This window comes from Orcinus orca, chromosome 1 (assembly GCF_937001465.1).
Source record: "Orcinus orca chromosome 1, mOrcOrc1.1, whole genome shotgun sequence".
NCBI classification, from domain to species: Eukaryota; Metazoa; Chordata; class Mammalia; order Artiodactyla; family Delphinidae; genus Orcinus; species Orcinus orca.
The window spans coordinates 123,709,531-123,725,613 of NC_064559.1; the positions used below are offsets into that span (position 1 = coordinate 123,709,531).

General features: G+C 35.3%; 1 protein-coding gene across 1 annotated transcript in view; it reads left to right on the forward strand.

Moving 5' to 3' along the window:
- The window catches only part of DPH5 (diphthamide biosynthesis 5), a 36,662-nt gene extending 20,797 nt beyond the window's left edge, over positions 1 to 15,865 (forward strand). Inside the window, exons 5-8 of the mRNA XM_033433915.2 lie at positions 6,585 to 6,705; positions 11,589 to 11,628; positions 13,106 to 13,209; positions 14,954 to 15,865. Of these exons, the coding sequence (XP_033289806.1) occupies positions 6,585 to 6,705; positions 11,589 to 11,628; positions 13,106 to 13,209; positions 14,954 to 15,177 (489 nt within the window). The 3' untranslated portion in view covers positions 15,178 to 15,865. The remainder of the gene's footprint in view (positions 1 to 6,584; positions 6,706 to 11,588; positions 11,629 to 13,105; positions 13,210 to 14,953) is intronic.
- The last annotated feature ends 218 nt before the right edge of the window (positions 15,866 to 16,083 follow it).

Genomic DNA, 16,083 nt, shown 5'->3' on the forward strand with positions numbered 1-16,083 from the left:
ATACCACAGAAACCTTGGCTATCTAGAGATTAGTTAACACAAAACTTACAATACGTATGTTGGGTAAAAACTGACTACATATTGGGAAGAATTAGTAAAGGAAAGGTATAATGGATATAATGGAAAAGGTTTAGAGTTTAACTGTAAATTAAAAGGTTTTGGTTTTCTTTTTGCTCAGGTGGTAACTAAGGAGTCATCTAACTGCTCCGGATCTTAAGTTTCTTAACTACAAGGGAATGAGGTGGGAACAGGGAGGAATGTTGAACAAAACTAGTGGTTTTCAAAGTGCACCATGATTTATGAAGATGCTTTAGGGTTCTGCACATAATGAAGTAATTGACACCAAAACACAAAGAATAAATCCCTGAAGAGCCAGGTCATTATCTTTAACTCAATTTTTAGCATCAGTGATGTTCTATATAAGAATTCATTTGGAAAAAAGATTTGTCACTATAAAGTATGAAGAATACTAAACTAGCGAAGTTCTAATATCCTGTAGTTTTGGAAGCCAAAAAGCTGGACTGTTGGGACCTCCCTGGTGGCGCAGTGGTTAAGAATCCACCTGCCAATGCAGGGGACACAGGTTTGAGCCCTGGTCTGGGAGCAACTAAGCCCCTGCACCACATGGGCTTGTGCGCCACAACTGCCGAGCCTGTGCTCTAGAGCCTGCGAGCCACAACTACTGACCCCACGTACCACAACTACTGAGCCTGCGCGTCTAAAGCCCGTGCTCTGCAACAAGAGAAGCCACCACAATGAGAAGCCCGCGCACCGCAACGAAGAGCAGCCCCTGCTCTCAGCAACTGGAGAGAAAGCCCGCGTGCAACAACAAAGACCCAATGCAGCCACAAATAAATAAATAACTTTTTTTAAAAAAGATTTATTAAAAAAAACAGCGGGCCTGTTTTCCAGTTTTAGGCAAAGGATACATAGACCAAGATATGTTAGATACTCAAATTTTCATTGAGTTAATTTTAAGATTTTTTTGCAATTAAAATATTAGTTATAAACATGTATACTTTAAAATCATGTTACCTGAAATTCCTAAGTAACAGATATGTCTAACACTTATTTGTATTTTGAGGATTTTTCTAGTCAAAGAAAAATCCATTTATTTGTCGAGAGCCAGGCAAGGTGGTTGTATTTAGACATTCCTGATAATGAAAAATCAGGGATTTTTCTCAGTACACAAAAGACAAGAGGAACAAGTCCTTCTTCTCTTGAAATCTTCAAGTTAGGCATTTAGCAGCTTAATCATGCAGAATCAGAATTGCTTTTATTATTGTTGCTGCTTTTGAAGAGCCACTTACAAAATAACGTTTTTTCTTGATAACAAATGACATATATACGCATAGAAAATCAGGAAAATACAGTAAGTATAAAGAAGAAAATAAAAGCATCCGTAGTCTCACCACCTGAAGGTAACCATAGTTACCATTCTGGTATGTTTTCTTTCAGTCTTTTTACTTAGCACTTACTGTGTGTACATTCTCCTGAATCTGACAGGCTAAAAAAGAATTACAGATCCTAAAATAATTTTTTTGCATGGTACTTCATTTATTGTTAGCCATTTGGGTGATAGAATATGTTAATTATTTTGTAAAAGTTTGGTGACTGAAATGATTTTGAGACATTTTTAAAGGAAAGATAAGTAAGACAGTTTGAAACCAGGTAGCAATGATTTCTGCACTAAAAACTGCATTATCGGTTGTGGCTGACTTCAGGGAAAAAGGTATAATTTTCTCATCATTATGAAGTGCTTCCACTTTCTCTGACTGTTGCATGAGTGACCTTGACTATTGCCATATGTTCCTCTGTTTATATAATACATATCTACTTCGGGAAAAAATGTATATTACTTTCAAAAAATAAGAACTCATTTCCTTCCTTTTTTTTAAATAACACAACACTCATTGTGATAGTCAGCATTTTTGACCTTGTAGTAGTTCTTACTGTTAGTTTTCAGAAGCGTTAAATTGCTTTCATTGTTGTCCAGGCACTATTGTAGAAATGATAAAACCTAATGAGTACAAAGAACACTTAACTAGGTAATAAAGGTATTAGAGCTCTACATTACTATGTAACCTTAGAAGAATTCATCTAATAAGTTCTCTGTTCTTTTAGTCACTTTGGAATTCTTTTTGACCACCTGTTAAATCATGAGCATGTTAAAATTTTTTTCCTTCCTTTCCATTTCCTTTTTTTAGTCACTATTTTAATAGCCACCTTCCCATCATTCTCTTCCACTTTATAGTTTTCTGCTTAAATCGTAGATCTGATTGTGCCGTTCTTCTACTCAAACAATCCTGGTAAATCTCTGTCCTATAAGAGTATTCAGTTGCTTGCATATGTTTATGTGCTTACCATATTATAAACTCCTTAATTTACTTATCTTCACATCTTCCATGGTACTTTCTTGCAGTGCCATGCACATATAATCAATGTGTAACAAATAATGTGTAACAAATATTTGCTGAGTTGAATTGCTTATTTATTTCCCCCTCCCCACCCCCTACCCCAAGTTGAATCTTGTCTTTGGAATTGTATGCTTTAAGTTGTAATTCTTTCACTTAATTTGTATGTGGTCTCTCATTTATATGTGAAAATATAAATCTAGCTGCTCTTCTGTCTACATAGTCATTCAGCTTTATCTGTGTACCTAGTGTATAGCCATGTGTATAATCTTTCTTACTGTTAGCAAAAGTCAGTGTTTTATCAATGTTAAGCAAAATGCGTGTGAAGATTAAAAACAACAAGTATTCTATATAAAAAACTAGTAACTCTTGATTATATGGTTTTGTAGTACATTTTTTGACAACTGCTGGCTCAGCTTTCTTTTACCTCACAGATTTAAGTGATCTGATTAGGATATACATACATAAAAGATACATGTGGGACTTGATAGAGTTCTTAGCAAGTTAAATTTTCTAATTTTTCCATATCCAGAAAAGATACTTTTTAATCTAAAAATCACAAAATATTTTCATTTCAATATAAAATACCAAAGCATTAAAATCTAATTATAAAATGGAGTTTTCATAGCACCTGTGCTTCTGAAAGAAAGGAAATACTGGCAGCGAGATGAATTAAGACTATTAAGGTCATTCAGGCAGGTGGTACTGAGAACTCAAACTAAGGTAGAGGAAAAAGAAATTAATAGTTTCTAGATAAACTGTAGAGCTAGAATTGACAGGAATTGGTACCTGGTAAGGTGTCAGGAATTAGAGATAACTTGTTAGAGGCAAAGTCAGGCAATACTTATTTCTAGATACGTGGTTAATGCCACTGTAAATACTGCCCAGGATTTCCCACCTCTGTTACTTTGTTCACATCATCTCATTCTTCTGCATGTTCAATTTCCCCAGGCTAAATCTTACCCATCCTTTAAGGTCCAGCTTATATCCTGTCTATTCAGAAGTTACCTTCAGGTGTGCTCTCGGTGGGGGAAATGCTGAACTCTTATACAATTTATATCTAATTTTTTATTAGTATTTATTACCTCATATTTGTCTTTCTTGTGCATCTTTTCACTCTTAACTAGTGCCTTATATATAATTAAGTAAATCATTTTGAATTGAGTTTTTGTCTTCAATTGATAAAAAACATGATCCAGTATCAAGTTAGATAAACTGCTTTCCTTATAACTTACTCTAGGTTAAAACACACACAAAAAGCCTGTATTTACCTACTGGTTTTGAAAACAGTACTTTTTGTAATCTTTAAATGTAGATCTGCATCAATAATGGTTTGGGGGAAAATGATCACAAGCACAAAGGCTTACATTTTTAGGATGGTAGGTGCTTAGGCTTCTGTAACCTCAGTTCTCGTCACTGTATGATTTTGTTCCAGTTTCTTTTTGTAATTTACTGGTAAGTCCTTGAATTGCGAAACACAAAGGAGTTGGCCCTTCTGTTCTTTGAGGTACTGACATCTAAATGGCGAAACTGTTTGCATAATGTTCCAGAATTCATTGAAGAAGTTTGTACCACAGCCATGGAAATGGTTACAGTCTATAAATCAGGGTCCTAGGAAGCAGTGCTTATGTGAGGTTTTCTTTAATCCCCCAAATTAGACAATTGAAAGACGCTTTTACATAAAGTGTTTCAACTAATGTTTATATGTGACTAGCATCTCAATTCTCTTTTAAATCATCTATCCCCTTCTATCTGAATGAAGAATTTACCTCCATAACTATATTTTCATGACTCTTAGAATATTGAAAAGCTATTTAAAGTATTTATATATGGTTGCATATGAAATTTTCTTTAATGGTTTTCCTTTAAAGTTTTTTTTAATAGAGTAATGTTAATATTTTAAAATCTGATCAGAGATGCCAAAAATCCTTTTAAGAATGTAAACGATTGAACTTGTCAGAATTAAATCATAAACATAGTTTCAAATGTTTGTTAATGTTTTTGAGCTCACTCCAGTAAGGAGAGCAGTTGGATTATAGCACAACACAGCATTTTAGAACATCTTCATATCATCATTATAAACATTATCGTTGTTATATTATCAAATTCCTAACATTTATTGAGTCTTTACTATGGCACTAGGCACTACATACAGTATGTCATTTAATCCTTAACAAAACACATTATTAGGTTTATAATTATTATATCCATTTTGCAAGGGAGTTCCTCCTGAAAGTCACCGAACTAGTCACCATGATCATCCAACTAGTAGGAACCAGAGCCATGACTCCAGAGCTTTTGCCTGCTATGTAAGGTATAAGTGAGACTGCATACTTCATGAGGACCGGAGCTCTGCTTTGCTTCTCACTTTATGCCTGTGCATAGCATAATGCCTGGCACATAGTGGATGATTTATAATAAATTTATTATAAAATATTTGTTGGACAGATTTGCCTCTTATAGAACAACAACAATAGCAGAAGCCCTCAACAGAGAGGCTTAGTCCTTGTAGCTTGGGTGAATGTATTCCAGGGATCTTACATTGGCACTCTAAATACATTTATTACAGAGAAACCATGTTAGGTGTGGCTGGAAGGTTTATGACTGAATTCTGAGAGTTACATGGGTCTTTGTACACTATGAATTCGACTGCCACTGGATAGCATGGCTTCTATGGGGAAATACCTTTTCAGACAATTTTCAAATGGACTTTGGGAATAAAGCCTATTGGTAGGTAGGTTGGAGGTTGTGGCCATATGAGGAATACGATGAACCTTCCCTTGGGATCTCAAAGTCACCATTATGAATATTGGTGATAGTTTTTAAGACCTCAACATATAAAAATTGAGAAAAGTTGAGGTTCTTCAGTGATGGGGGGATGAAGGACTTTGAATGTCCTAGCTTCTCTCTTTCCTCCCTATATGCGTCTTGCAGCAGCTTCTGAAAACTGAGAAGCCTGGGGACAATAATCCCTTCTCCAGACCAGTTTCTTCATTTTTCAAATGAAGAACTTTAGACTTAAAAAAGTTAGGTGATTTCCTGAAGTCACAGAGCTGTTTCAATCACACAGCTAATTTACAGTAGAGGACTAGATGTAATTTCCAGCATTTAGTGCTTTCCAGCTCTACTAAAAATTCTTTCAGGCACTCTTTAAATTGAATAATTAAACCTTTACATAACAACTTCAGTGTTATGTTTTACCATATATTAAGTCTTTGAAAATAAAATCCTTTGTGCAGTACCTAGATAAGAACTAATATAAGCATATTATTCACAGTTTGAATAACTTTTTACATGTTATTTGATTCATACAGCCGTGTGGGTTGGAAGGGCATATGTTATCACTGTTCCTATTTTAAGGATTAAGACTTAGAATAATGTCACACAGCTAACAAGTTGAGGAACCAAAATTCAAAACTAGATTTTCTCAGCATAAGATTTGGAGTTGGACTCACTTAAGTGAGATGTGCAGTCAGCCTGGAAGCAAGTTGGAACAAAGCAAGCTTCTTGGTTGTGTGGTGGTCAGGTGGAGTGGGTGGGCCTCTTGGGGGGAAAGGAGGAGGTTTGGGAAAAGGCCTATCACTGAACTCTATAGTGAGGGAATAAACAGTGGGTAAAGTAAGGGAGTAGATTTTGGGATATGGCTGCAGTGAGTATACAGTGCATGAATTTTACTGAGACGTCATGGTAGAAAGGAGCTTTTCCTCAGACCTAGGTTTGAGTTTCTTTTTCACTACTAACTAGCTGTGTGACCTTAGGCAAGTCAGTTGATCTTGACAGTGGACTCGTCTGTAAAGTGAGGATAATATTAACTTTGTGAACTGTGCTCTGACTGCTCAAAAGTCTTTTTTTTTTTTTTTTTGGCTTCCTTCTGGTTTCTTTGTATTTCAGTATTTTTAGCAGCTACCTAGCTAAATCATGAAGTAGTTACATATGTTCCCATACTGAATGCAGAAATACTAGAAATCTCCAACTGAAAGGGCATCAGAATGACACCAGCTGCTGTGGATCAAAGAGAATTTTTATTACCTTTTTTTGTGTGTGTGTGACAGTCTTGATACCCAGTCCATCTCAAGTTTGGTTCTCGCTTTTTATTTTTATTGTTGTCTATGAAATAGTAGTTAGTGAATTGTTCCATCATTAATTAATTTTAGTTTTTATTTTTTCTAGTTGTATAGGTTTGGAGAGACAGTGTCTGTTGTTTTTTGGACAGACACTTGGAGACCAGAAAGCTTTTTTGACAAAGTGAAGAAGAACAGACAAAACGGCATGCACACATTATGCTTACTAGGTAAGGGCTGTGGAGTTTCTTTAGGGTGACAATGTGGAGTTGTCATATTGTTCTCATTTTGATTTTATGTGAAGGTGAAACTGTTCTGTGGGATACAGGCTAGCTACTCTGCATGGCATGCTCTCCCCTGTACTCTGTGGAGAAATGAATTTTCTGTTCCAAATACGACATGGCTACTCCTACATACGTGCCATAGTTCGTGCTGCTGCCTACTTACGCCCTAATAGATCCTCGCCAGCATTCCATCTTTTACCCATTGGTCCAGTAAGACCCTGTTCTGGTCAATTTACAGCAATTCAGTAGACGTATTGAGCATTTATTCTTACCACGTTCCATCCTGTCTTCCTTATGGTGTCCTTTGAATACTGTAGTATTAATGCTATCAGAATCACAGAATTATAGATCTGAAAGAGACTCTTGACATCATCTTGCTGAAGCCCTATTTTACAGATGAAGTTGAGGCCCAGAGATATTGAATCATTTTCCCACTGTCACCCAGATTATTAGTTGCAGAATTCGTAGAATCCAAATAGCCTGTTATTCACAGCTCTTTTCACTGTATTATGCTGCCAAATTCTGTTTCCTACCTAGTGTGGAAATGGCTGGGATCACTGTCTTTGTACACTAAGCTGGTGGTACTGATAGAGCTTCAGAAGGGATGGGCTGCGTTTGTCAGCAGAGGTACTGGAATTGTACTGATTCACATTTGCTATCAGTTCCTATTCTACAGTGTGTATTGTAAAAATGCTATAACCGGAGCTTTAATCTGTGGCTAGTCAACAGAAAAGAAATAACTGGCATCTTTGATAACTTTGAAATGACGCTTATACTTGGGATCAGAAGACAAAATCTGAGTGCTACTATATACCAGCTAGAGAATATTGTCAACAGTCCTTACCTTTGCCTTCATTTTTATCAAATAGGAATAATCTTTTCTTGCCTCATGGAAGTGTTTAGAGCAGTACTTCTCAATTTGTGGTGAAGGACCAAGTTTTTGTTCTTTTATTTATATGTGTGTGTGTGTGTGTAGATATGTGTGTATATACACACATACATAAAATAAATATATGTAAAAATACATATATTTATTTACTTTTAAGTTTCTAATCTTTTGTGTCAAAGTCAAATTACTGTAGGTGTTTGTAAACACTTATTCTTACTCCTGCAGTTTTTTTTTTTTATCATTTATTGGGAACAGAATTCTCACATAGTGGCATCAGTCCTCGGATCATCCATTGAATTGCACTGTTTTAGTGATACTGTGTGTGAAGTCACAGCAGAAGAATGTCTGCCACATAGCACAGAATCAGGGCAAAGAATGAACCCATGGTTTTGGCCTCTGTAGTAAGTACAGATATTCAGAACATTAGAAAAGACTCCTATTTGCCAAAGGCATTTAGGTTATTTGTATAATATAGACAGTTCTCTATTATTCAATGATATATAATTTGTACATTATCAGAACCTCAATCAATATGTCTCTTTTAAAAGAGAAGACTGTAGAAAAGTTTTACTAATGGTTAGCATTTCTTACAGGGTAGAAATCAGAAATTATCCAGCAGGGGTTAGCAAACTAGCACCCGTGGATCAAATCTAGTCTACTGCCTGTTTTATAAATAAAGTTTAATTAGAACACAGCCATGCTACTTTATTTATGTATTATCTGTGGCTGCTTTCATGCTCCACTGGCAGTGATAAGTAATTTTGACAGAGACCTTGTGGCCTCAGAACCTAAAATATTTACTACCTACTTCTTTACAGAACAAGTTCACTGACTCCTGATCTAAAGTGAAATTCTGCCTAATCGGATGTGGTACACCCTGTATCGCCCAGTGACTCTCTTTCCCATTACCTTATTTTATTTCTTTTAAGTCTTACCATCCATCTGAATTATTTTATTAACTTGTTGGTTTTCTTCCCTACTTCATAAGAGCAGGGACTTAAGTCTTGCTAGCTCATTCAGTTCCAGCTAGAATACATTCCTTTTACTCCATTAACATTGACATCTAATTAATTCTAGATCTAGATCAGGCCATGCATGCTTCTCTAACATTTTTTTGGCTTATGCCTATATCCCACAATTAACTGGTATAATAATGTTTTCTTATTTTAGTTTATTATCAGGGCAGTTTAGTAATTCATTATTAATTAGCTTTATAGTTTTGTGTTTCGATTTTCCATGTGGAAAGATACTAGTTTTCCTTTTTTTGTAGTTCTTACTGGCAGGCCGACTGTAACACACTTGTTAATTCATGTGGAATATGCCATTAGATATATCCATCATGTTATCTTAAACTTAGATCCAATTAAGGCCAGCAGTATGGTAGAAAGTCAAACTAGAAGGATGTGAGAAGGACAGCTGTTAAATGGAATTTTATTAAAGGCAGATGTAGAAGTATATGCAACTGAGGGATAAAAAATAAGGATTCATTGGAACTCAGGTACTAAAAAGCATGTGTGTGTGTGTGTGTGTGTGTGTGTGTGTGTGTGTGTTTTACAACAGAACTGAGGTTTTAAAACAGAATGGGGAGAAAAGTAGTCTTAAGAGGCAAGCTACCTGATAACATCTTCATGTATCATAAAAAATGGGGGAAAGGAGGAAAAATAGGATTTATCTTTTGGAAACTTTGGAAGGACAGAAAATCAGTTTACAGTATTTATTGAGTATTTACTGTATGCCCAATGTGGAGTTAGGTTCTTCTGGAATACTAAGGAAGTATTAGACATGGGTCCTGCCCTCAGGGTTTTGAAATCTAGTTGGAACTAATGTGCTGTGTACATGAAAGTTTATAGAACAGTTAAGTTCTATTGTATGGAGAGGCAGGAAGGACAGACCAGAACTTTGGCTCTTGAACTCTCTCTAAGAGCTGCCTCTTTTCTTGGCTTTCCTGGGAAAAGACAAACAAGGTTAAACAATATATCTTCCTTGCTCCATTAACAAAAACAGGAACAAGGTGTGAAGTATAAGATATCATGGTTCCAAATTCTCAAACCATAGATCTCATCATTTAATCACCTGGAATTCTCATTATTCAAATTAGTACCTATTTACTGAATGCCTGCTATGGGCCATGCCCTGTAGGGATTATGTCATGGTATGAAACCATAGAGAATTTAAAATTTACTTGGAAGGATAAGACTGCTATATATAATGTAATTAGAGATTAATAAAATACAGCATTAATTGTATGGCTATTTCAGAGGACAAAGAGCATTTAAGAGGAAGTCAGTAAAGGCTTTCTGAAGGAGCTGGGACTTTTACTCTACTTAAAGGGTAGATAGTTTAAGATGGGCTGGTGGTAGTAGAGCCATGTGAACAAATTTATTCAGTAGAATTTATGGAGTATCTACTATGTACTTTGCATTACGCTAGGCGCTGGTACTAAGATGAATAGGAGAAGCTTACATTCCAGCAAGTAGAAGTAGAAAGGAATAATTATGGCCTGTGTGAAGACAAGGGAAAAGTATCAAGATAGGTCTGGCTTGAGATTAGTTCACTAATGCAGTCTTATGTTCAATTAAAAAGCATTTGCCTGTAAAAATTCTTCCCAGCCCTCTTAATTTTTAAAATCAAATTCTGTAGAGCATATCAGTAAAAAAGTAAAACTATTGAAGATATTAAATTAAAAACTTAAGTATGACAACATTTCAGAAGCTCAAGGTGAATACATTAATAAATGTGTTTAATTTTTAAAAAATATTACAACTACTGTGTAAAGGAGCTCAAAGTCGACTTATATATCATTAATTGTATTGCAGGCCATATTTCAATAATAGATATACATTTTTTTCCTATATGTGCCAGACAACTGGAAATATTAAATAATTAATGATATTTCGAACCTGAAAAATATATTCACTGCTGGTTCCAAGAACATTTAGAAATACATGTAGGGATTATCTCTGGAGTATTTTCCAAGCAAATACTTAGTATCCTTTATGAGAAAAACTTTTATAATCACTTGGGAAAGCTGTAGAAGTCTATCAGAAAGACCCCTCAGTTGCACTATATTTATTTTTGCAAAAACAAACTTTGACTGAACCATTTGTTTTCAGCATGTAGAACAGGAAGCAGCTGTCGCTCTTGCTGTTGTGTGCTGAGTTCCTGTGAGGATGTAGAGTGATTCTGCTTTTTTACCTTCTACCGAATTGTTTAGCTGAGCATCAGTGATTAAAAAGCGTAAAGGATCAAATCTTTGTGATGCTTGCATTGTCAAGCTTTATTAGAGCAAAGACTACGTGGGTTTTGGCCGCTGTGGTAGCCCTGTACCTGGCTACCAGTCAGTGCTCAGGAAATCCCAATTAAAGTATGAATACTTGGTATTAAAGTATTCATAAGTTATTAGGCATGTCTTACCATTCACAAGAAAGCAAAAGTCTCTTTTCAAAATGTGGTAAGAATTTTCTTTTATTTATGTTACATGCATTGAAGCTTATATTCTAGTGCCTGAAAAATAGGTAAGAAGAGGAACATAACAAGACTTTTCAGTTGGTTCTATGCAGTTACCACCTAATAGAAATGAACACAAAAATTTTGATTAGCTGTTTGGTAGTGTATATGCCAATATTTATCTAACTCTTTCCTGTGTCTTCTTTTCCAAGAGGAAATTCGATCCTTTCAGGATGGTCTCAGGGCCAACTTCATGTTTGTTTTCTAACTAATGACGTTTACACAACCACAAGCTTCCCTTCTTCCTTATATTTCCTTTAAAAAGTGGCCAGATACAAGTGTGAGGACCGATTGTCATAGACTCAATGAAATTAGCATTTTGGAGACTTGAGAATAATGTCTACCACAAACTTAGGTGACTCAGTTGAAGTTTACACGTAGGATTTTGGATAAAGTAGTTAATTAAAAGAGAACTATTTTTTACTTCCTACAGACATCAAAGTAAAGGAGCAGTCTTTGGAAAATCTAATCAAGTAAGTTCTTATTCTGAGAATGCTTACATCTACTTTAATTCCGTGAACAATAAGTTCTACTTAAATAACATGAGTTCTAAAGATTGTTGAAAATCAGTTTTCAGTAATAGTGCAAAATTAAATACTTTCAATCTTATGAAATGATAAGCAGTGTGATAGATAGAGTGAAAATAGCAATAGATTTCTTGGGTCAGTACTGAGAACAGTGGTTGGCACCCGATAGGCACTCAGTAAATATTTGTGGAATGAGTTAATTGGGAGTCAGAAGACACAGGTTTGAGTCTTGAGTTGGCCTCTGGTTATGTGCTCTTGGGCAAGTTACTTCCATTTCTGAGCTGTATTTTCTTCATTTGTATAATGCGAGTACTAACCCCTTTTGCCTATAGATGCAGTGTCCCATACAGTAGCTGCTACCCACGTGTAACTAATGGGCACTTTAAATGTGTATGGCTAATGTAACTGAGGAACTGAATTTATAATTTAATTTTAATTAAATTAAAACATACTCAACTTCGTTAATAGAAAACATTTAAGTATATTTAGAACAATTCAGTATGTAAATCTACTTTTACAACCATGAATTTTATGAAATCTAAATACAGACCAAGTATTTCCAATGAAAATTTAACATTTGAATTAAGATGTGCTAATATATAAAATACATTCCAGATTTCAAAAACTTAGTACAAAAACAATCTTTAATAATTTTTATAGGAATAAATGTTGAAATATAACATTCTGGATCTATTGGGTTAAATAAACATACTAAAGTTAATTTTTTCTTTTTTTTTACTTTTGTTAATCTAGAGACTATAGAAAATTTAAAATTCTGTTTACTGCTTGCTTTATATTCCTCTTGGAGAGTGCTGACTTATAGAATTGTTCTGAGAGTCAGTAAAATAATCTATATGAACTGTTTTGTAAACTGCAAAAGCAGTGTTTTTATTTTGATCGTTGGGCAAATGTGGTAGGCTTTTGAGGCATATGGAAGTAAACATCTTATCCTCCAAGATTTTGAGATATTTATCTCTTTAGTTTACTTTTTTTAGAGGAAGATGTGAAAAGAGGGATATGTGGTTTAAACATGGTAATAAAAATGAACACTATAGAACCTGATTAAACTAAGGTATAGAACAAATTGCCACTTATTTTGAATTATTTTTGCCTGAAGTATCACTTTGAATAAAAGTAACTTTGATTTAAACATTATCTTTTAAGTTGTTGGACTTTTATTTCTGCCAGCATTTCAGTGAGATGAGAGGGCATTTGAAGTAGAACAATGAAAAAAGCATAAGAAACCTAAGATAAATGATCACTGTATCCGTGCTTTAATGTATACTTAAAGTGGGTAACAAGTGACCGCTTCAAACATAATGTAGACTATGGTAATTGAGTATACCTGGGGGAGTAACTGTGTTAAAAATGTATTGTATAATTTCATGGCTAAGAACAGTGGCATCTAGTTTTACACTTACAGGGGAAGAAAGATCTATGAACCTCCTCATTATATGAGTGTAAACCAAGCAGCCCAGCAACTTCTGGAGATTGTTCAGAATCAGCGAATACGAGGAGAAGAACCAGGTACTGAAGAACCTTAAAAGGGCTCTCGTATTCCCCTACTGTTACACCGAGATGTGTATGTAACGTCTGACATACACACACATATATATACCAACACCACTGAAGTGAGAGTCAGTGTGTTTGCATTGCATTTTTCCATGTCACTTTTTTTCAACATTACCTTAAATCTCATAAGCTGAATGTTCTACTGAAAAATAATGGAGTTCCTTCTAGTAAAATTAATATCATTCTAGAAAGTAAGGATTTTTTACAAATTAACTATAAATCAGCTTTTATGTAAATATGTTAACATATAAATATTTTGGTAAAATACAGAACTTCCATTTTAGCCCAAGTCTATGGTAAACTCTGTCCTGTAAAAGTATACTTATTCTACTTTTTCTCATTTTCAACAATGAGACCAGGTATAGTTTTCTTCAGGATAAAGACAAGAGAATTTATCCTTATATTCCTAATATCTAGACATAGTATTAATAGATGTGGTATATCATAAAATGTTCACTGTCAGTAGGTTTTTATTGAGACGTTCTTAAATGAATCTGTCATTATATTCTGTTGTAAGGTGCTGACTGGCTTTGAGCACCTATTTCTTGATAGAAAAGATACATGAAGAGATTCTTGAATAACACTGGCCTCAGTAGGCCTTGTTAAAGTCATGAAACAAATAATCTGCAAGGGTGCTCTATATCCATACCTATGCACAGAATTCCTTAACTGCCTGCTTGTCCTTGTAGAAATCATTTGCCCCATTTTGACCATTTTTCAATCAGGACAGCTTTCCCAACTAAACAAAACCACAAGAGCGTCAGCCCTTCAGCTGTCAGGCCAGAGTGAATAATACTAAAGTTCACTAATGTTGGTTATTTTGAACTTAAAAGCATAAGGGGGCTTCCCTGGTGGCACAGTTGTTGAGAGTCCGCCTGCCGATGCAGGGGACACGGGTTCGTGCCCCGGTCCGGGAAGGTCCCACATGCCGGGGAGCGGCTGGGCCCGTGAGCCATGGCCGCTGAGCCTGTGCGTCCGTCCGGAGCCTGTGCTCCACAACGGGAGAGGCCACAACAGTGAGAGGCCCGCGTACCGCAAAAAAAAAAAAGCATAAGGAATGTCATAATGCCTCTTATTTGTTAAGGGCTATGTAGTTACTAAGTACTTTCATATCTATTATCTTAGTCCTTAAACCACCATTTATGACAGATAGTATTCCACTAAAAAAAGAAAAAAGAAAAAAACTGAAGTTTGTCATATAGTTAGGTGGCTAAGCACAGACTCAAATCTGTGTATTTAGCTTATAATCCCCTGGTTTTTCCAGTATATCTTGGCCAATGTGAATATATCTCAAACGTTTTATTTAAAATATAAGCATGTAATAAACATTGTTCACTCGGAACTTAAAGACAAACACTATGCAATAGAGTATGGATACAGGAATTATTCAAGTCCTAAAAATTTAAACTAAGGTAGGTCTTAGGAATTCTGAAAGGGTAAAGTTAGGCAGTACTACTTTACTTTATATGTCAGGTAGTGCAAATAATTTAGAAAAGCCTTAGATAAATCAGTAGATAATGAGTGCTACTGATCTATCTACTGATTATCAGTAGATAATCAGTCCATAATGAGTGACTAAGGAGATGTAATGTATTTGGGTCTTCTTTAAATGTACTTTGGTACTAGTGTTAGTTTGAATGGATTCAAGATAATGCATTTGCTGAATTGAATGGTGGTATCTTTTTTTTTTTTTTAATAGCAGTCACCGAGGAGACACTCTGTGTTGGCTTAGCCAGGGTTGGAGCTGAAGACCAGAAAATTGCAGCAGGCACTTTGCAGCAAATGTGTACTGTGGACTTGGGAGGACCATTACATTCCTTGATTATCACAGGAGGCAGCTTGCATCCACTGGAGATGGAGATGCTAAGTCTGTTTTCCATCTCAGAAAAGAGCTCAGAATCCCAAAGCATTGATGGACTCTGAACATAGGCATTTTATTGTTAGATGTTAATTTCAGTTATATATGCACATACACATATTTGTATAACAAATCAAACAGGTCTTTTGGTTTACCTAGTATGTATAAAACGAGTGACCAAGAAGAAAGATGCTGACTCAACAGTGCTTGGTTTCCTTTGGCAATGAGTTTTTTCCCTATGATGTCATCAGTTTTTGCTGCTATTTTGGCAGTTTTTCAGGATATACATACATGGAGCAGACCATGCTGGAAAACTTAGAGATAGACATCCATTGACAGAACCATTTAAAAGCAATTTTTGTTTATGAAATCAGTTGATACAAGGTGGAACTTTCTTCTTTCTTAAAAAGTCAGATGTCCTGACTGCAAGATAAGTTGTCCTGACAGCATTTGGTATTAATGCATATAAACAGAGGTGGGAAGAATAAGTCCCCACCCAACAGTCCTACTTACTTAAAGCTCAGCTGAGCACATGCCACAACATGACATCCTTTTGAATTGCCTTGTCTTGTTTAGCTGACGTCCTAATTATGTGCCTCATATTCTGCTGTATTTTGGAGGTTATATAATTGTTGAATTATAAATGTTCAGCCAGCCATGTACAGTTGCTGTTTGGTTTTAAGTAGCATCTTTCACATCCAAGCTGACAAATGGAAAACTTGCTGACTACAAAATAAAATCTTTAAAAATTTACGTTTGAAAACAACAGTGGATTGGTCAAGATTTATCATATCTCTTAACAGTTAATATGCCTCTGTATGTATGCAAGTAGCCACATTCTTCTTCCTAGCTGTAAATCACACTCCATTTATTATGTTTCATGACTATGAAGTCTCATACTTTTGTCAGTTTATAACAGAAATAGCTTTGCTACATGTTAGTTTAGTTGGTCTACCTCTGAGTACCGTTGA